The 21,291-nt window shown below is 35.6% G+C and overlaps 1 protein-coding gene across 2 annotated transcripts; it reads right to left on the reverse strand.

Annotated features, from left to right (window-relative positions):
- Positions 1–6,502: 6,502 nt before the first annotated feature.
- On the reverse strand, positions 6,503–20,274 carry qtrt2 (queuine tRNA-ribosyltransferase accessory subunit 2). 2 transcript variants are annotated; one of them, XM_048175069.1, is made up of 9 exons: positions 20,155–20,274; positions 19,652–19,896; positions 19,206–19,261; positions 16,448–16,524; positions 16,011–16,220; positions 12,739–12,938; positions 11,155–11,306; positions 9,581–9,677; positions 6,503–7,377 (listed from the first exon to the last, which is right to left on the reverse strand). In XM_048175069.1, the coding sequence occupies exons 2-9, from the start codon at positions 19,849–19,851 to the stop codon at positions 7,140–7,142; spliced, it is 1,230 nt and encodes a 409-aa protein (XP_048031026.1). In that variant the 5' UTR covers positions 19,852–19,896; positions 20,155–20,274; the 3' UTR covers positions 6,503–7,139. The 2 variants fall into 2 exon arrangements, with proteins under 2 accessions (XP_048031026.1, XP_048031025.1); XM_048175068.1 differs by having other exon boundaries at positions 11,137–11,306.
- Positions 20,275–21,291: the final 1,017 nt, after the last annotated feature.

Consider the following 21,291-nt stretch of genomic DNA (forward strand, 5'->3'; position numbering starts at 1 on the left):
ATAATGCCACACCACTGGTAGATCAGTGTGCCGCACTCAAACAGAGTAACTTTACTGATCCATAATGGAAAACTTGTTAGCATGTTGTACAGTTACTAAAGCAGTTTACCATGTCTAATCTGTTCACAAGAATGCTGCGAAATTCAAAACAGTGTCTGCAGTCCAGGTTTCAGTTTTATTAGCATCATCTAGAGAATTTCCTTCATGCTTTAGTTTGGCCAAATACCATGTTTTTCATCTTTACCTTGTTTCTAAATCCCTTATTGACCCTCTTAAGCCTGAGTGAATCTTTTCCTGTCTAAGCCCTTATGAATAACATAAATTCACCTGCTTTGCCAGATAAAAGTAGTGAGGGGATTATTTCAAACTCATTTTCTATTCTGAAAAACTCTAGCCAAGATGAATAGATTCCACTCTTTAAGACCTTTGCTCACTCCTCACTCATTCCCCCTATCCCTAACTACACCTGTGATGTTAAAAAGCATACAACTGGTGAAAAAAGAAGAGAGGGAGAAAAAAAAAAACAAAGGCAGAAAGTAATGTAGAGGACTTATGGTGGAGGACTTACTGTCCTATTTTTTTGCTAACACAAATAGGGCGCTTCCTACAAAGCTTCAGTATCAACATTACCCATTTCACCCCACTGCTGTCTCACAGGAAATGTGTCCAACTTCACCTACATTTTAACTCTTCTATGTGGAATCTATTCATGGCAAGTGACTTGAAATATCCCAAGCCTGGGATATTTCAAGTCACTTGCCATGAATATGTCACAAAATTGGGCCTCTATTCAATAAATGTACTTCAGCAAATGGGCAGTGGAAGGAGGTTTTATTTTTATTTATTTATTTTGCATTAATTAATTAATTAATTAACATTGTTAATCAAGAATTTTTAATTGCTGAATACAGTCAAGAAGATCAAGACCGCAGCCGTGGAAGATGTAGGACAGGCCAAATTTCACCATTTTAAGAGGGAAAACAGACATCTAATGTGTGCAACCATCTAGGTTAAGTTTGTTAGATAGTTCAAATAACATATCTAATAGTTATTTTTCCAAAGCATGGCATTTCTGCCTCTAATGTATGAGTAATGGATTATGGGACATCCATTTGTATGTCAGAACAGTGTTCCCCAGTTCAAGGTGACTGGGTGTGTGTTCTGTGCAAGAGATTGAGTGATTTCAATGACAAAACATACATTGACTAAATAATTATCTATATTTTCTGCCTGGATGAACTGCTTATAGTGTTTAACCAAAGCATCAACATGAGACAGAGTGGCCATAAAGACTGCTTTATGACAATACTTGACCTTATTTGATAGTGGTACATCCTTCCAAAAATAAAATTTTTATTTAATGCCTACATAAAATAGCAAAACAACATCAGAACATCGCCAAAATTATTTCCAAGAGGTCATAATTTTACTCAACTGATAACCCCAGAGCTCGACAACTCTATTAGACTCTCCAAAGGACATGAGACACATTTGTTACCTGTGGAAGTTCACCGTTCAGCACCTGTTATCATTTAATCAAAAGGAATGTCCTGAAAACTTACAGTGTGGTACAGATAAATTGATTTTCACCAAAAACGTTAAGAGATGAATGGTGGATTGAGAGAAGGTCAAGTCTTCCTGCAGCAACTCTGACAATGACTTTTACCTCAACTTTCACTAACCTTCCAGTCTAGAAACAAAACATCATGGGAAAGTAAAACAAGAAAAAGTAAAACAGTATCTCTGTAACACTAGTCTGGAATACTCATGGAATATTTCCATGCCAAAGCTGTATATCATTCCGCTCATCTGAGTATAAAAGCACGGGGCTTTTCAACGCCAAAGCAGATGTCAGCCAATCAGATCATCTTATGCAAATACTGCAGGTTTGTCGTCTGCCACTTTAATGCTCAAGCTCTTAAAGCAGGATGAATTCTGATTGGTCAATGTTTTTATTATTCATCAGCTTTAAAAAAGAAAATTAATACAGCAGTATAAATATGAGAAAACACAAAAGCCAAATTCCCTTAATCATTCATCACAATGAGTAAAACCAAAGAATATAGTTCTGATGTGCAGCAAAAGATTGTTGAGCTTCACAAAATAGAAAGTAGCTGTCAGAAAATAGCTAAAGCACTGAAAATCCCCATTTCCACTATCAGGGCAATAATTAAGACGTTCCAATCAACTAAAGATGTTACAAATCTGCCTGGAAGAGGATGTGTGTCTAAATCTTCCTAATGCGCAGTGAGGAGGAAAGTTTGAGTGGCCAAACACTCTCCAAGGATCACAGCTGGAGAATTGAAGAGATTAGTTGAGTCTTGAATCTCAGAAAGCCTAAAAAGAATTATCAAACAGCACCTACATCCCCACAAGTTGTTTGGGAGGGTTTCAAGAAAAATCCTCCTCGCTCATCCAGAAGCTATCTCCAGCATATTCAGTTGTCAGACAAGACTGGAACTTCAAACGGGACCGGCTTCTATGGTCAGATGAAACTAAAAAAAGAGCTTTTTGGCAGCAAACCCACCAGATGGGTTTGGTGCACACAGGGGTAAAAAGTACCCCATGCCCACGGTTAAATATACTGCTGGAGCTTTAATGTTGTGGGCCTATTTTTGTGCTGGAGGTCCTGGACATCTTGTTCAGACACATGGTATCATGGATTCTATCAAATACTAACAGATAAAAAATCAAAACCTGACCGCTTCTGCTAGAAATCCAATAATGGGCCATGGTTGGATCTTCCATCAAGACAATGATCCAAAACAAACATCAAAACCAGCACAAAAATGTGTCTCTGAGCACAAAATGAAGCTTCTGCCATGGCCGTCCCAGTCCCCTGACCTGAACCGTAAAGAAAATGAGTGAAGTGAACTGAAGAGAAGAAGCACCAACATGGAGCTGGAATCTGAAGGATCTGGAGAGATTCTGTATGAAGGAATCATCTCTGATCTCTTCTCAGGTGTTCTCCAAACTCATCAGGCATTATAGAAGAAAACTCAGAGCTGTTATCTTGGCAAAAGGAGGTTGCAAAAAGTGTTGAATAAAAGGGTGCCAATAATTGTGGCCAATGTGTTCTGGAGAAAAACATTCATTTCATAATGTGATTTTCCCCCCACTTTCAATTCTTTTCCTTCAATGAAAGGTTAATTTTTTACTAAGTTTATGAATAAAAGATCAAAAGGATAAACAATGCACATATATTTTTAAAGACATCTTTGATCATATTTACCAAGGGTGCAAATAATTCTGAGCACCACTGTACATTATAGAAATGTACTTTTTTTTCACCTGGGTGTACATCCCGTAACAGGCTGATTGAATAAGTATGGATTTCTAAGTAGACACGAACTGGTGAAGACATTGCCTTTCTTACAAAATTCAGTGAACTCTAAGTAATGTGAGCTGCCATGGGATCACTTCCTCCTAAAATCCCAATGTTATAGTTCTCTAACCTCTTCAATAATTAAATCAAACCCTTAAATATACATATAGAATTTAATTCCCTTTGACACCGCTCCTGATAAAATATGTAGGAATAGACTGAATTTCAAGAACCTGAGCAGTGCTTTAGAATGACTGAACATGCCCTATGCCATCAATTTTACAAATATAACATCATAAGCCTTCATATATCACTAAAGAAACAAGCCAGAAGACAGGATTTGCACTTAACAGTACTGTTAAGAGGACTGAAAGGTCAAGTTTTCCCACAAGACCAACTCTTCAGTTTCATTTCATAGCTGTCTCCTTGCTGTTGAAGTAAATCTGACAAGGAGCCCAACTGTCATTCAACTAAATAAAAATTCATATTATACAGCACAGAGCAAGATTATATATTGAGGCATACTCTATTCGAATACTGCATTAGATCACCGATACTTGAAAAATCCAGTAGATGCACAGTGAAATTCAAACACGATGAGACTCGACTGGAAAGAAGCTCTAATACTCTCCCAGCCTCTTCATTTATACATTGTACATACTTGAGTGACCCTTAAAAAGGGCAACATTTTTAACAAGGAAATTTCACCTTGGGTCTCAACAAAGCCATAGAGAATCCATCACAATCAAGCAGTAAATCTAAAAAGAAATTGTGTAGGGATTCTCAAGTAAAGGTTCTCCAAAGTCATTTCAAACACTGCTATATTAAATAGGTCACAAAAATCATATAAAAAGCATTATTAAAATAAATATCAAAAGGTAGACAAGTTTCATCAGAGGCTAAAAGTAAATCTTAATGTACTGGTTACGAACTTCCAAAGTCTAAAAAGAGCTAATTACACAAAGCTTAAAAACTGGCTGTCAAGTTTATGATTAATAGGGGATACTGGGGCTAGTTGTCACACTTTTTACTCCAGAGAATACTTCTCTATTAATGAAAGTCAATTTCAAAGTCTTGGCTACATTTTATTGAACATTTCCACCATTTTTGCTTATAAAAAGCACATTTGTGTAATTGACTTTTGTCTCAAAACCTCAGAGTTACTGAGATAAAGCCCTGTGACGAGTGGAAGCTGGGTTTGGATAAAAGTGAAGTCAAAATCAAGTGCAGGGACTAGCAGTGGAAAGTAGTCCACCAGCTCAAACTTTTTTTTTAATGATCTCTCCTGGCTCTTCGGAAAAGGTAATTGGCTAAAACGTGGGGAGGAACCACCTGCTGGGAAAGTGTCGCTCTGCTTTTAAATGGAAATGCAACTTCATGTCACTTATACAAGCACACACATACACCGGGTTAACGTTCAAAAGTGAGCCAACCAGGCTGCCAAATATATATACAGTGGGTTTCAAAAATATGGGATCACACTGAAAATGTAAATCTGGAAATAAACATTATGAAGTTATATAAATAAGATGTTATATAAGAAGTTATATAAATATGCCTTGAATTTGTTCTAATAGAATAGGTTTTAATGCTTGAATGTGAAACAAAAAAATATAAAAACTTATTTTTCACATATTTTATATTATTGCAGCACCTCTCTTCCCAGTCTTTCAGCAATGGCCTGGGTTGCATTTCCCGCACAACGATGCTTAACCCTTGCGCGGTCTTCGGGGTCTTTTTGAAAGTGAATTTTACATAAAAAGCTGCTTTTGCATAAAAACCCATATAACCCTCAAAATGGATCTTTACAAAGTGTTCGTCATGCATCATGTCTAATCGCGTAAGTATGGTATTTATTTGGATGTTTACATTTGATTCTGAATGAGTTTGATAGTGCTGCGTGGCTAAAGTTAACATTACACACTGTTGGAGAGATTTATAAAGAATGAAGTTGTGTTTATGAATTATACAGACTGCAAGTGTTTAAAAATGAAAATAACGAGAGTCTTGTCTCCGTGAATACAGTAAGAAACGATGGTAACTTTAACCACATTTAACAGTACATTAGCAACATGCTAATGAAACATTTAGAAAGACAATTTACAAATATCACTAAAAATATCATGTAATCATGGATCATGTCAGTTATTATCGCTCCATCTGCCATTTTTCACTTATTGTTCTTGCTTGCTTACCTAGTCTGATGATTCAGCTGCGCACAGATCCAGACGTTAATACTGGCTGCCCTTGTGTAATGCCTTGAACATGAGCTGGCATATGCAAATATTGGGGGCGTACATATTAATGATCCGACTGTTACGTAACAGTTGGTGTTATGTTGAGATTCGCCTGTTCTTCAGAGGTCTTTTAAACAAATGAGATTTATATAAGAAGGAGGAAACAATGGTGCTTGAAACTCACTGTATGTCATTTCCATGTACTAAACTCTTGTTATTTAACTATGCCGAGGTAAATTCAATTTTTTATTCTAGGGCACCTTTAATGCTTTGTAACTTTGCAGACCATTTTCATGCTCAAACAACAACATTACACATTAAAGAAAGTTGAAAATGTTAAAAAAAAAAGCATAATAGGTCCTCTTTAATTCTGATATTATAATTTGCATTGGAAAAATAAAGGCGCTCAGACTTTTTGGTCCCACTGTATCAGTATCTGGGGAAAAATAGCTTTAGTTCAATAAGGACATTGCAACCCATTGATTCCCTCTTTGATTAAACAGGTTCTCACTTTTGTGCTTTAACACACTCCCACTCCAACACACTGTCCCTTAAGTATTTAAAGGAATATCCTGCACTGTTGCCCTTTTACGCCTACATCTCAGTACTAGATTGTACATGGCCAACTTTGAAACTTTGTATTGCTCCACTTATGTTATTGTCTCCTTAAAATTGCTTGTTGCAGCATTCCTTATTTGTAAGTTACACTGAGTAAAAAGGTCTACCAAATGAATAAATGTTCCAGTACTCACTCTCAAAATGCACTCACACATCCTTAATTAGGTCATAAAACAACAATTAAAATGGATGGTTACGACCCTGGAACCTGAATGGCCAATATTGCATTTTAGCCGTGCTAAAATATACACAGACATAACATTAAACATTTATCAAAGCAATAAGGCACTTTAGGCTGTGCTGTTGTAAATATAGTCACAGCTAAAAGGTTTACTGGCACTCTGCGGTGCATTTATTGTAAAGTTAAAAATACTTAATGAAGAGGAATGTAAAGATCGGGAAAAACAAGTCAGTAAGCTAGATTTGCAGAAGTTTAAAACTTAACACAAGGCCAAAATGTTAATCTAAACAACAATTATATACAATAATAATAATGCACAATAATAAATATTATACAATACCATCATTGTAAGAAAGAAAGAAATGCAGCATTTTTCAAAATACATGTATAACCAGTCAAAAATATGTGCTAAGGAAAACAGCAGTTGGTAATTTTTCAGGGTCTGAAAAAGTGAGAATTTGAGCGAGAGCTGCTCTTTTAAAAAGGTATTTTTTCCATTATTAATGCCCCTTCTGAGAGAAATTGTTCATTTGATGCAGCTGACGGCAAATGTTAAATCCAACTGAGTGAACTCTGAAATGAGCCATGGGAATTTAAAAGGTTTGCTGTGTCACTCACATTAACACTTTTTATCTGATATTTTGCATGGCAAGAGCATGTGCATCAGAATCAGCTTTTTATTCATGAAACCACATCAAAGCCCTAAGTATGCTCTGATGTAAGTTTGCTTTTGTTCATTCTTTTTTCTTTTCTTTTCGCCCAACGTCCTTCAATCATTTCAATCACCTTCTCTGCAACGAAGCACTCTATTTTTAAAGTCCTGCAGACGGTCACTGGCTATTGCCTCCCGCAGCGCTTTGAAAAAGCCTAGGTAATGTGCCATGTTGTGCAGCATGAGTAAAACACCACCAAGCAGCTCGTTGGTCACCAATAAATGATGAACATATGCTCTCATGTGCTTTTTACAGCAGTAGCAGCCGCAGCCCTCCACAAGTGGGCGGAAATCATCTTGATACCTGAAAGTCAAACAGAGTGTTATGGGGCTCATTTTCACACCAGGGTATCTGCACATTTAGGGATTTTGAAGGACTTTTATGTGTTTTTAATGCAGTATAAAAATAAATTTAAGGAAAAATCTGCAATGCAACACAACATTTAAAAAAATCTCTTTAAAAGGGAAACATGGCTTCAAATGTGATTAACCAATATGTACAATTGGTGATTATGAGTGGAAGATAAAATAGGAACCATAATCTGGATGAAACTGTTGCAAAGTAGTTTTAAAATATTGAATGCAAAAAACTAAAATGCACTGAAAATCTAGTTAAATAATCAATGCATGCTTTCCACAAAGTAAATGGAAGTGTAAATGTACCAATATACCAATACTTGTCTTGTTGGCAAAGGCTATTTACACTAACTCCACCCACTAATGTCTGGTTGGGCCACACAAGATAAAAAAAGATGCGCACCACTCAACATCTGCAGTGGCGTAGGCCATAGGGAGTATGGCGCGTGGAAGTAGCTTCTGATGCGTTCGACCAAGAATTCGAATCTGCCTTTTGCCGAACTCGCTCTTCTCCCTTTTCCCATCACATATCAGATTGGAAACGCATTTATTTTCAATAAATATAAAGAAAATATTGGAAAAGTGGAAATAAAGTGCCTAACGAGTGTTTAATAATAAAGTATTTATCGTGTAGGGTTAGGGGTAGGTATAGGGTGGGCTTTATTGTCCCAATAAGGTGGCATCTATTTAATAATTTTAATAAATATAAGTTATTATTATTAATTATTATATATTAATGTTATTATTGCATCCTGTTAATGTACAACAATAATGAGATCTGCCACTATCAACACTATAAGCAGTGTTGGGGAAAGTTACTTTTAAAAGTAATGCATTACAATACTGCGTTACTCCCTAAAAAAGTAACTAATTGTGTTACTTTTTGATACTTTTTATGAAAAGTAATATGTTACATTACTTTTGCGTTACTTTTTCCTCACCTGGGCAAATTTTTTGGCAAATGTAAAGGCCCTTTTCCACCAAAAGTGAAATGAATAAGCCTCAGGCTAAAGGAAATGTATATTAACACCTGTACAGTAGAGGGCGCAGCTCAAACAAACCTTTCAGCTGGATTAAAGAAGAATAGGATACAGGAGAAGGAAGTTCAACACTCTTATTTCTAAATCTAAAGTAGTTTTTGCTTATTAGTATGGTTGAATTAGATCATTGAAGGTTAGCAGCAAAGACATTTGTAAATAAAGTGAGATTAAATACATAAAGTATGTTTGTGTAATTTAATATAGTTAATTATTACATGTTTGTGTAAAATTCTGAGATTGCATTTCACTGTTTTTATTCTTTTTGAGGAATACTGAATGTTTTTTGTGCAAGTGAGAAGAGTAAATGCATGTTCACATTTAGTCTAGAACTACAATAACCACCATGTTCACAAAGCGCACACAACACCTCTGCACTTTATTTCTTTCAACATGGGGACAGGAGAGCTGTCAGTCAATAAATGTGAAAAAGTAACAAGTTACTTATTTAAAAAAGTAAAAGATATTTTGTTGTAAATTGAAAAAGTAATGCATTGCTTAGTTACTTGAAAATGTAATCTGTTTACATAACTCAAGTTATTTGTAATGCGTTTCCCCCAACAAACTACCTAAAAATTATTTGCACTTATTGCAAGAAACTGCTACTTTTATATAGTGTAAATAGAATATATTGTTATTGTAAATAGCATATCGCTAAAAAAATGCTATTGTCACTTTTTGTAAATAGCATCTAATAGTAAATAGTCAAGTAAAAGTAATATTTATAGTTAAATAATTTTTATTCCGTAAAAAGTCTTAAGACCTGCATGTATCATGTACACTCGCTGATGTATGTTGGAGGTTTTATAAGGCAGACATGAGTGTGGGGGTTGGAAAATCCTTTTGTTTAATATCCTTCATCGCTCCTTTGACCACTAATCTGATCTGACTCTAGTGATAGGAGCAATATTATGGAAATGCACTCAGAAGCGAGAATGAATTACTGACATATAACATTTATTTATCCTCATATACAAGCTGAGGAGATTGAGATCATGAAAGACGTGAAAGAAAGCATTAGTAGCCTCATCTGATATGAGGAATGAAAAAATGCACAGCTGCATGAGGGGTGAAAGGGTATGTCCTTGTCTCCCAACTAACACACACACGCACCTTTTATCTTTGAGGTTCATTTCAAAAGGCGTCATATTTTCATCTCCATTCGCATTCAGCTTCTTGACAGCAGGCATCTCTCCATTGAGTTCCAGCACTGTGCCAAATATGTTAACATGATTAAACAAGACAAAACCTATTACATATACATTTCATGACCAGATAATGAAAGTAGTGCATTTTTCATGTCTGGTGTGCACATGCCAAGGAAATGCAATTTTCAAGTCGAGTGAAATTCTGGTAGCCTAAAGGCAGTGGCGTTTCAATTAGAAGAACACCAGGTCTCATTCACTAATAATTGAACGGATTATATGGATTTATATGCACAAGAGCACTTCTCAGAAAACGTTTCGGCAAAATTCATAACACATACAGTATGTACATATATGAATTTTGTTCTCAAAATCATTCTAATGTTAATGAATTTGTTGTATTCTAAATGTGCTGTTTGTAAGCTCTTGCCTAAGAAGCAATGCCAAGTGTGCCATCCTCAAAACCAGTTCAAAATAAATAAAAACTTTTTATACAGACCCAGATTATAGACCTCTCTGCTTCAGTATAAAGCACATTTTTGTACTCTTTTACTGTATATATACAGTATATGCAAAAATGTACTTAGAGCACGATGAAGAAAAAAGAGAAGAAAATAAGGGACATGAGAGAAAGAAGGAAAAATAAAGAAAAAGAGACCACAAAGTGGAACTTTAGACAGAGATGAGAGGGTGCAAAAGAGAACAAGATTGGTGTGGATTAAAACATGTGACCTGTACTGACAGAAGGTGGCAGATCAGGGTGAGGCTACAGACAGTCCCCCTGCAGAGCTCTCTAATTGGCTGAGAGGGTATCTTTTTCCGTCTTCCCCGTGCAAGTGCCTGTCCTGAACTCTATTACCATCCTAACACATCGATTAGCTTCTTCTTAGAACAGACTGCTGCACACCAAACAGCCCAAATCAATTATTTATGCCCTATAGTGAATTTTTTATCTCTCTTTGTGTGATCCAGATACTTTGTAGCTATTCTCACAGAATATGCTTTTGAAAGTAAAATGCAACACAAAATGGTGGGAAACCATACTAAGGTTTGATTCATACATGTTCCTGCTGACAGTGAAGATGGCAAGACGGATTCCCAGGGCTTGGGTTCTGTTCGAAAGGAGCCAATTATTTAATTTGACTGGGGCCTGAACAAACACACTCTCTCTCTAAGACTTTATTCCCTTAAATCAAACTTAATTATCTGAAACAACTAGCAGAAGCACAGCTCCACTTCCACCAAGCCATACTGTGAAAAACAGTCCCACATACAGCTCACTATTCCTGCTGACACTAATCTGGCAGCAAACACTTGAAGTACGACCTTATTCATTCATATTATTGAGCTAAACAGCTCATTTATAGATTACAAGATGAATCTAAAATTCAAGTTTCAGTGTTTATAATTTAGAAGCCTTGGAAATTTGAGTATCAGATTTGATATAGTAGGCTTTAAAGGGTTAAGAAAGTGTAAGAAACCTGTAATATCTTTTGAATGGTATAACTATGGGCTTCTGCACACCTGTAGGGGCTGATGTACCTGCCGTCTCAGGGTCAGGATCAATGGTGTAGTCGAAGGAGAGCGCACAGCCCCGCTCCGTCACCTGGAAGGGGAAGACGCTCTCAAACAGGTCGACTCCTGCTTCAGCACAGCTGATGACCTCATCAGGACGGCCAATACCCAACACCAACCTGAAATGGACGGCAAAAGCTCAATGTCAATGCACTGTATGTCTTTTTTAGATGGAAAAGGGCCCCCCCAGCCTTAAAGTACAATATATCCGTCAAATACAAAAAAAATTTGCATTAATGAGAGTTTTTATTAATTAAAGGTTAAATATAAAGGTTAATTAAAGGTCATAGTTGTCTCTGCATGTTAAGCTGAGATAAAAGGTATTTAAACATTGAATAAATTACACACTTCAGCAGTAACCGGTAATTCTAAAGCTTTAGATCTCACAACGCATTTTTTTCTATTAGCTTGGGAATACTTTTTCAATGTACCTCAGAAAGACAGATTACAGTGAGCTCCAGTGATAAATCAAAGTCAAGTTCAGCCCAGGGTAAATCATTAAGTATTAATACAAAACATGAAGGTTCAATGGAGATGGCTAAAAAGCTATCTCAGAAGTACATAGACAAACTCATGCAGTGAAACAAGAATTGTTTTTGAGGTTAGTTTGGGAGTTTGGATAGTCGAACAAACAAATGAGGACCACTAGCACATTGTGACATCTACAATCAAACAAAAAGACAATTGCACACACACAACCGTTCGAAAGTTTGGGGTCAGTACATTTATGCTTTTGAAAGAAGTCTCGTATGCTCACAAAAGCTGCATTTATTTGATAAAAAATACAGTAATATGGTGAAATATTATTAGAATTAAAAGTATTTTAAAATGTAATTTATTCCTGTGATGGCAAAGCTGAATTTTCATCAACCATTAGGCTATTCCAGTCTTCCGGTCTACCAGTTGTGCTGTTTAATACTTTTAAGGAAATCAATATTGTAAAATATTATTAGAATAAAAAAACAATTATTATATAAACATTTTTTACATTAATACGTTTTAAAATGCAATTTATATAAATATAAACATCATTTTCCACTAATAAATACTGCAGCACAGAAACATCTTGTCCTGCTCTAAATCTAAATTATGTATCCCGTCATCCAGCCTGTCTGCCTCACAACCTTCTCCAGTTATTTGTGACCTGAGATGCACCCAAGGGAAATGTCGGTTTCTAACAAGACTGTAAAGCCCAGAGGGAAGCGGCCCTCTGAAGACCCCAAGGACGCTTCCAGATCCACACTGCTTTACTTCCTGCCATTGTATTGCTGTCTGTGTGATTTTGTAACCTCCCAGTCATTTTCCAAGAGAAGGAGAACAGAGAAATCAATCATTACAACACTAGGAACATAAGATGAATTTTTTTCCAGCACTTCCAGCTACCCAAAAAGGATGAGATAGTTGTTATGGGCTCCTGGTGGGATAGAGTGTTGCTATGGCTGCTGAGAATCGAGGTGCATAATCAGATGGGGATGATTTTTTCCATTCAATCTCCAACTGAAGAAATGTCTAAGCCTGTGAGGCAGAAATTTAAATAGACTCCTTTTTTACCTGGGTTTTTCTTGGGGAAGTTCTGCAGTTGTCGCTCTAATCAGCTGAGCCCTCACATCCTGGTCCATGGCAGCAGAATGGAATCCATCCAGGACAAATCCGCCCACAGGACGCTTGGCAGTCTCTCGTGCCGACCGGAGCCTCTCCTCCATAATGTCTCCACCCTCCACAACACCAAATATCTCTGCATGTTTTAATTCCTGCGACAGACAATTTGCAAATATATAGTGATATATTAGTTTTTAATTTTAGTTTTATTAATGAGCTTTTACACACACACATTACATATACACATACATATATATATATATATATATATATATATATATATATATATATATATATATATATATATATATAAAAAAAATTTAAATATTTGAATCCTATTGAACAAGCATTTCACCAGCTGAAGAAGAGACTAAAGGCAGAAGCTCCCCAATAAAAGCAACCATTGAAAATGGCTGAAATAAAGGCATGGAAAAGCATTTTTTAAATTGTGAAACCAAGAGTCTGGTGATGTCTATGGGTCACAGACTCGCTCCAGTGATTGCTTGCAAGGGGTTTACAACTAAATATTAGCTTTTACACTTTTACATTTACTTATATATTTACATAAGTTAAACCTTCCCAATACTTATGTTCACATTAGTCAGAGGGATGAAACTATAAAAGTGCTGTACTTATTTGGTAAAACAGTTTTTGTTGAAACAGCCAATAATAAAATGTGATATTCTGTACTCCTGCCTCATATTAATCTTTTAATATTTAATATTTATTGATGTCTTGACACCACAGCTAACAGAATAATTTTGTCTTTAATGTCCCAATACTTATGGAGGGCACTGTGTATATATGTGTGCTTTTGTCATTTTATTTTATTTTTTTAAATACTGTTATTTAGGTTTAATTTATTTTATTTCACTTCTAGTTTTAGTTAGTTATTATTTATTTCTAGTTAATAATTTTAGTGCTTCAACTTAAACGTTTTTCAGTTTATTTCCAAGGCAACATTTCTAATGTTTGTATACATTTTTCAACTAATATTTATTAACAGAAATGTTTTTAATAATTTTAGTTGACGATAATAACCCTTATAAATACAGTGGTGCTCAGAATTATTGGCACCCTTGGTAAATATGATCAAAGATGGCTGTAAAAATAAATCTGCATTGTTTATCCTTTTGATCTTTTATTCATAAACTTAGCAAAAATCTAACCTTTCATTGAAGAAAAAGAACTGAAAGTGGGGGGAAAATCACATTATGAAATAAATGTTTATATCCAAAACACGTTGGCCACAATTATTGGCACCATTTTATTCAATAGTTTTTGCAACCTCCTTTTGCCAAGATAACAGCTCTGAGTCTTCACCTATAATGCCTGATGAGTTTGGAGAAGACCTGAGAAGAGATCAGAGATGATTCCTTCATACAGAATCTCTCCAGATCGTTCAGATTCCCAGCTCCATGTTGGTGCTTCTTCTCTTCAGTTCACTTCACTCATTTTCTTTAGGGTTCAGGTCAGGGGACTGGGAAGACCATGGCAGAAGCTTCATTTTGTGCTCAGTGACACATTTTGTGTTGGTTTTGATGTTTGTTTAGGATCATTGTCCTGATGAAAGATCCAACCATGGCTCATAATAGGATTTCTAGCAGAAGCGGTCAGGTTTTGATTTTTTATCTGTTGATATTTGGTAGAATCCATGATACCATGTATCTGAACAAGATGTCCAGGACCTCCAGCAGAAAAATAGGCCCACAACATTAAAGATCCAGCAGTATCTTTAACCGTGGACATGGGGTACTTTTTATCCATGTGTGCACCAAACCCATCTGGTGGGTTTGCTGCCAAAAAGGTCTTTTTTTTAGTTTCATCTGACCATAGAAGCCGGTCCCGTTTGAAGTTCCAATCATGTCTGACAACTGAATATACTGGAGATTGTCTCAACTAAGACTCAACTAATCTCTGCAATTCTCCAACTGTGATCCTTGGAGAGTCTTTGGCCACTCAAACTCTCCTCCTCACCGCGCATTAGGACGATTCAGACACACGTCCTCTTCCAGGCAGATTTGAAACATCTTTAGTTGATTGGAACGTCTTAATTATTGCCCTGATAGTGGAAATGGGGATTTTCAATGCTTTAGCTGTTTTCTTACAGCTACTTTATATATTGTGAAGCTCAACAATCTTTTGCTGCACATCAGAACTATATTCTTTAGTTTTACTCATTGTGATGAATGATTAAGGGAATTTGGCCTTTGTGTTTCCTCATGTTTATACTCCTGTGGAACAGGAAGACATAGCTGGACAATTTCATGTTCATGATCACCCTGGTGTGTAGGGCTGGGCGATATATCGCATGCAATTGTCACGCGCATTTCGTCAGTAAAGCCGGTTCCCTGATTACCGCTAAATCACCATCACCTGCTTTCAAATGGAGCGGCATTTAATAGACAGAGCCGTAGTTCACTGATAAGCTACGCAATATCGCGTTCATATCGCAGATGAATCGCCTTCAATAATGAACGCGATATTGCGTAGCTTATCAGTGAACTACGGCTCTGTTTATTAAATGCCGCTCCATTTGAAAGCAGGTGATGGTGATTTAGCGGTAATCAGGGAACCGGCTTTACTGACGAAATGCGCGTGACAATCTCATGCGATGTATCGCCCAGCCCTACTGGTGTGCTAAAAAAATATATAAATATGAATGGGAATATACTTCAGAGATATTTTACTCATAAAAAACATTCTAGGGGTGCCAATAATTGTGGCCAACATGTTTTGGAGAAAAACATTTATTTCATAATGTGATTTTCCCCCCACTTTCAATACTTTTCCTTCAATGAAAGGTTAGATTTTTACTCATTTTATGAATTAAAGATCAAAAGGATAAACAATGCAGATTTATTTTTACAGTCATCTTTGATCATATTTACCAATAATTCTGAGCACCACTGTATACTGTACATTCTTTACTTTCTCATGGCATTGCAAGGCCATTAAGATGAACCTTGACCCCCAAAATGGAGTTTCCCACTATTGTGTGCCAAGTTTGCAATGTAAAGTAAGATTTAGAAAAAAAAGTTCTGTTTAGATAAAACTAAAATCTTGTAAGAAGTTTCTCATCTAACTTTATTGTGTGGTTCTCTCTGAAACACTAACGTTGAGCCCTGAATGCCACAAGTGTGGCATTTGCCAGCTTTACTGAAAATGTATCCTGCAGTCACTGACAGGTATTCAGAACTCAGCCTGTGTTTTTGTGCACTGACCTGTGTTTTCTGGTGCAACACCAGACATTCATCCAGATGGGCCAGAGTCCTGTCCACTGCTTTACGGACTCTCTTGCGAGAGGTATTGGCCTGCCAGGTCTCTCCGTCCGCCATGCTCTGATAGCAGTCCGGCTGGATAGCTGCCTGAATCGCCATGAACCGAGCCGCTGTCAGCTCTATCCTTCCACCGCTGCCCCACACCGACACTGTCTGTTAAATTACACACAAACCATTAAATCCCTGACAATTAACAATAAAGGGATGGCATAGCTTTAGAGGACAGAAAAGCTCTCTTTCTATGCCAAAACGGAGCAGTTGAAAACCAATGAGATTTTACTGAATTGCCCTTTTAGACTATTTGTTATGATTTAATTGAATTTCACTCCATCTCAGTGACAAAAGAGGTTAAGAACAATCATTCGACACAGTTCACTAACCTTGTTGGTGACGTGACCAGTAGGGCTAGTGTTTGCAGAATCATGCAGAGAGCAGAAAAGCACAGTATCATGAAGACCTGCAAAGAGATCATCAGCTTCATGTTAATCATGTCAGAAACTACTTCAAATCAAAACAGATGTCATACATCTAAAACATTTTAACAGCAGTTTCAGTGACTACAATCTCAAAGACACAAATAGTGCCAACAACACACAATATATGGCGAACTGCAAAATACACTTTTGTTATTCATCCATTTACTAAATCCTCAGCAGTGATGGAATGCATGAGAATAGTCCAATGCAATCAGGCAGAACACTTGTTCATTATGGCAACACTGTTTACTGGCGAAATAAACAACCAAGAGCTCAACTCATTATTCTGAAGATATAAAAATGCATTTACATAGAGATTAGGACAAATTGGGGCACTGATGAGTGTCGTTGATGGTGAAAGTGTACATTTGCATAGCTTGTACAAACTAATTCCCAACTGTAGATTAGGTGAAAGTGCACGTGTACAAAAGGAACGCGAGGAGGAATCTAAACTCGGTGGTACTGTGTGGAAATGATGATGGAAATGAACTTTGGTGACCAATATTATCATGTACAACAATTTTCTTTTTGTAATTATCCAAATGGAGCACTTCAAGTCACCCTTTGAAATGTTTTCATGGTCACACATCTTAATATTGTGAATGCAATTACCTTTCTCATTTCTGCTTGGATTGCTGAAGGCAGTGACTGAAACAGTACGCTTCTTTTCGTTACGATTGCAAAATGAAAACTGAAAACTAATTTTTCAAAAATATATCTGTGGCATGCAACCAAGCATGAATACATAATTACTTCTAAACAGTCACTTAATAGTCAGTGAGAGGAAGAGAATGTGAAAACATGCCTTCAACACTAAATATTAATACAACACCCACTGGGAAATTTTGTTTGGTTGAAAGCTAAAAGAATTTTAAAACAAAATCAATTTTATTTCATTAGATTTTTTTTATATAATATTAATATTTTATTATATTTATTATGACTAAATGTGTTTGGGAAATTGAAGGTGAAGAGTGCAATTTCTGGACCTGTGTATTTTGTATAAATTAGAATTTTTAGAGTATTTTCAATCAAGTCAGTTGCCTAAACTGTAAATGCCATGTGACTATTCATTTTAGGAAAAATTATATTGACAACAGTGGGACTGGCTGATGGCACCACAAGAGCCCCAAACTATCCATCAACAACTATCCACAGCTGTGGCATAAAAAATAGCCAACAGGAATAATAAGTCCATTTCACACTTATACGAGCCATTCCAAAAACAACAACAACAAAAAAACAGCCATCTGCACTTATTAGTATTGTCACGATAGTGGAATTTCTAACTTTAATACGATACCTTGAAAAATATCGATATTCGATAGCATTTTCAATACCACAGGGAAAACTGCCATAGAGATATTATTATTATCATTCCATCATTTTTTGATAATTTGGGCAATTTTGCTACAATAGTTTCACAGCACAGGGAGACTTTATTTGAAACTGAATTAAATTTACAAAAAAAGAAAGTACAAGTACAAAAGAAAAGTAAACAGATTAATGCTTACAATTCAAGTTACAAGAGCAGCGGGTGATTTTCTTTTTGTCTTGATTAACATGACAGACAGCAGCAGGTTTATTAGGCTGCTGTCACTTTAAGAGCTTGTGCACAGATACGGTTACACAACATGCGCCGTCTTTCTCAACTATTTACTTTCCCATACTGACTGTGTTTACCTGAATACTTGCAAAGACGGGCATTTTTTTGATATATGTGTATTTGACCGTTTAACTGCAATACACCATGAAAAACAACTTAACTTGGTACTTGCGAGCTGTTTGAGAGGTGGCTTTATGTGCGCACCATTTAGTAAAATTATGCGTGGTACAAGCACTATTCAACTGGAGCAAATAAAGCAAGTGAGTGACAGGAGGCGAGTGTGTGGCAAACTGTAAATTTGCAGTTGGAGAAAAGAGAGAGAGTGAGAAGGTGCAGCTGGTATGAGTGTATCTATTGATACTGCAGAAAAGCTTCAGATATTTCAGTAGATACATATCGAAATATCGATATTTTTGACAACACTAGTACTTTTGAGATATTAGTGATATATTGTTTCTTAATGTTGTGATTAAGCAGGTTTTTATTGCCATCAAGGGAAGAAGATGCTTTTAGAAACAAATGGCCAGCAGAGGCTAAAGAGCAAAGATTAAGCAACCAAAACTTGATCCCTTGGCCCACTTACCTAATGAATGAGAAATGTTTAAAGAAAGACATTATGACTTCTGTCAGCACAAGCTGAAATATTATTACAGACACACTAACCTATGGAAGCTTGTTTCTGCCACAGAATAAAAAATTAAAGATAATTTTGACTTTTTATCTGACAATTCTGACTTTTTTTCTCACAATTTTGAGTTTCTCTCTCACAACTCTGAAAAAACGTCAGAAATGCAAGTTATAAACTCGCAATTGTGAGTTATAAAGTTTGAATTGTGACATATAAAAACTGCAATTGAGAAAAAAAAGTCCAAACTGTGAGATATGAACTTGCAATTGCAAGAAAAAAAGTCAGAATTGTCAGATAAACTGTCAGATAAAAAGTCAATTACCTTTTTTATTTTTTATCATGTGGCAAAAACAAATTTCCATACAACCTACCATCTTTTAAACCAAGAGAAAGCAAATAACAAAAAGTTAGTAGGGTGAACTGCTAACCTGCAAACTTTCTGACACCCTCTTTGAATTCCTCCAGAACCTCTTGATGCTCTGCACTGAAAAAGAAAAAGTGCTGAAAAACTGAAACTACAGAAAATTTTCAGAGAACAAATCACACCGTTTCAATATGTGAAAAAATGTTTGCAGAACTTAAAGCTAGATTCATCCATACAATAATTCAACAATAATATTTCTTTTTTAAATCATATAATGGTTTTCAGAAACTTAAGGTTGCTTTACAGATGGCAAGAAAAATAAATCATTACTCTCATAGTCTTCCATCCACTGTGAAGATTCAAGTTGTCACAACATCAAATGTTGTGAACCGAACCCAGATCTGTCAGCAAAATATGCCATTTTACAGATCCACATGTTTGGCTGAAAAGCAAACCATTTGCCAAATATTCAGTGAATCCCTAACCTTGAATGTATAACTACAATCTTACAGGCTATCCACAGACACTTGTGTGACTGATGGCAGGTCGCTTAAAGTGTGTAATGTGTCCTGGGTCAGATGGGGAACAGTTGCACAGCGAGTGTACAGGAGACAGCCGGGCAACTCTAGTGAGTGCTGCCCTGATTTTCCCAGTCCAGTCAAAATCCCCAGGCGACATCCCTGTACCACTCGGGACAGTTCCAGTTTCATCCTACTTGTGGAGCTGTGGCTTCCTAATGTGGAGGTTTCTCAGATCTAGAGAGAGAGGACAGCTCATCAACTGCAGAAACAACCTCCTTATTCTCTCATTTTTCAGAGGGATACAGTGCCTAGTACGCAAATATGAACATATGAATTAAATATATTAGACATTATTGTCTAGTTTTCATACTTGAATGTAATTTCCAATATAAAAGCAAGCAAGTTCACTACACAGCGAGCACTGAAGCATTGAATTAAAAAAAGGTCACATGCGACAATTAATAAAACGTTGTAACAGCCTCTCAAGCTTACCAATTTGCTGTTAGCTGCTTCAGAAAGCAGGACATGTGAGAACTTCAAGTCGCAGAAATATTTCGTAACGCTTTGACTTGCGTCTCACATTTACGACGTCATAACATTTCTACAGCACAGAGCTGTTCATTTGATTTTTATATACATATGACTGCATAATTCGATGGGTAATTTATTTAATGCAATTTAATGATTTGAGTATGGTTTTTTTTTGCATATTGTTTATTGTATTCTCTGCTTAAGTCCTGCAAAAGAGTTAAAGAACGCATAGTTAAAACTAAAATAAAAAAAAATAAAACCATTAAAACGCATTTTTGTTGCTTGGAAACAAACGTTAACTGAAGAATAAAATAAAATAAAATAAAATAAAATAAAATAAAATAAAATAAAATAAAACAGTGGCCAAGGCAACGTTTCCATTTAACTTAATGTACTAAAATAAGTAAAACTAAACTAAAACTGAAATAAAATTAATAAAAACTATATAGACATATTTAAAAATGACAAAAACATTAAATCAAGTTAAAATGAAAAAATAAATTCAAAATATACTTATTATTGTGTACATATTAGCAGCTTGATTTATAAATATGTTATTTTATAAAGGATAAAATATATAAACATGTTGTATGCTAATGAAGATGAACATATAATAATATTTAAACACGCTACATTATTTAGCAGTAGTTTGTTTTTGTTTTGTTTTTTTGTCCGTAGTTTTTTTTTTGACCGTAGGTTTTTTTTTTTTTTTTATGGTTGCGAACATTACAAAAATGACATTAACATTATGTACAATGCCATCTGAATACAGAACAAAAAATATAACATTAATTGCAAACAGAAAAAGATAAGAAAAATTAGCAGAAGAAAAGTAAAGGAAAAAAAAGAGGGTAAGATATTAATTTACATTTCAATTAGAGTATACAAATTAAAGTCATTACAAATTGAGGTTGTTTTTCTTGCTTTCTTATTTGCAGAGGATGAAATATTGTTAAGGTACATTTTAAATTCTTTAAAAAAAAACAAGAAAAATTGGTTTGTTGTTAGTGAATTTACATTTATGGATAAAGAATTTGCCAAGAAAATAAATTCAATTTATAATAAAACAAGCTTTGTTTTAATTAGAATCAGAATCAA

Source organism: Megalobrama amblycephala, linkage group LG22, assembly GCF_018812025.1.
Source record: "Megalobrama amblycephala isolate DHTTF-2021 linkage group LG22, ASM1881202v1, whole genome shotgun sequence".
Taxonomy (NCBI): Eukaryota; Metazoa; Chordata; class Actinopteri; order Cypriniformes; family Xenocyprididae; genus Megalobrama; species Megalobrama amblycephala.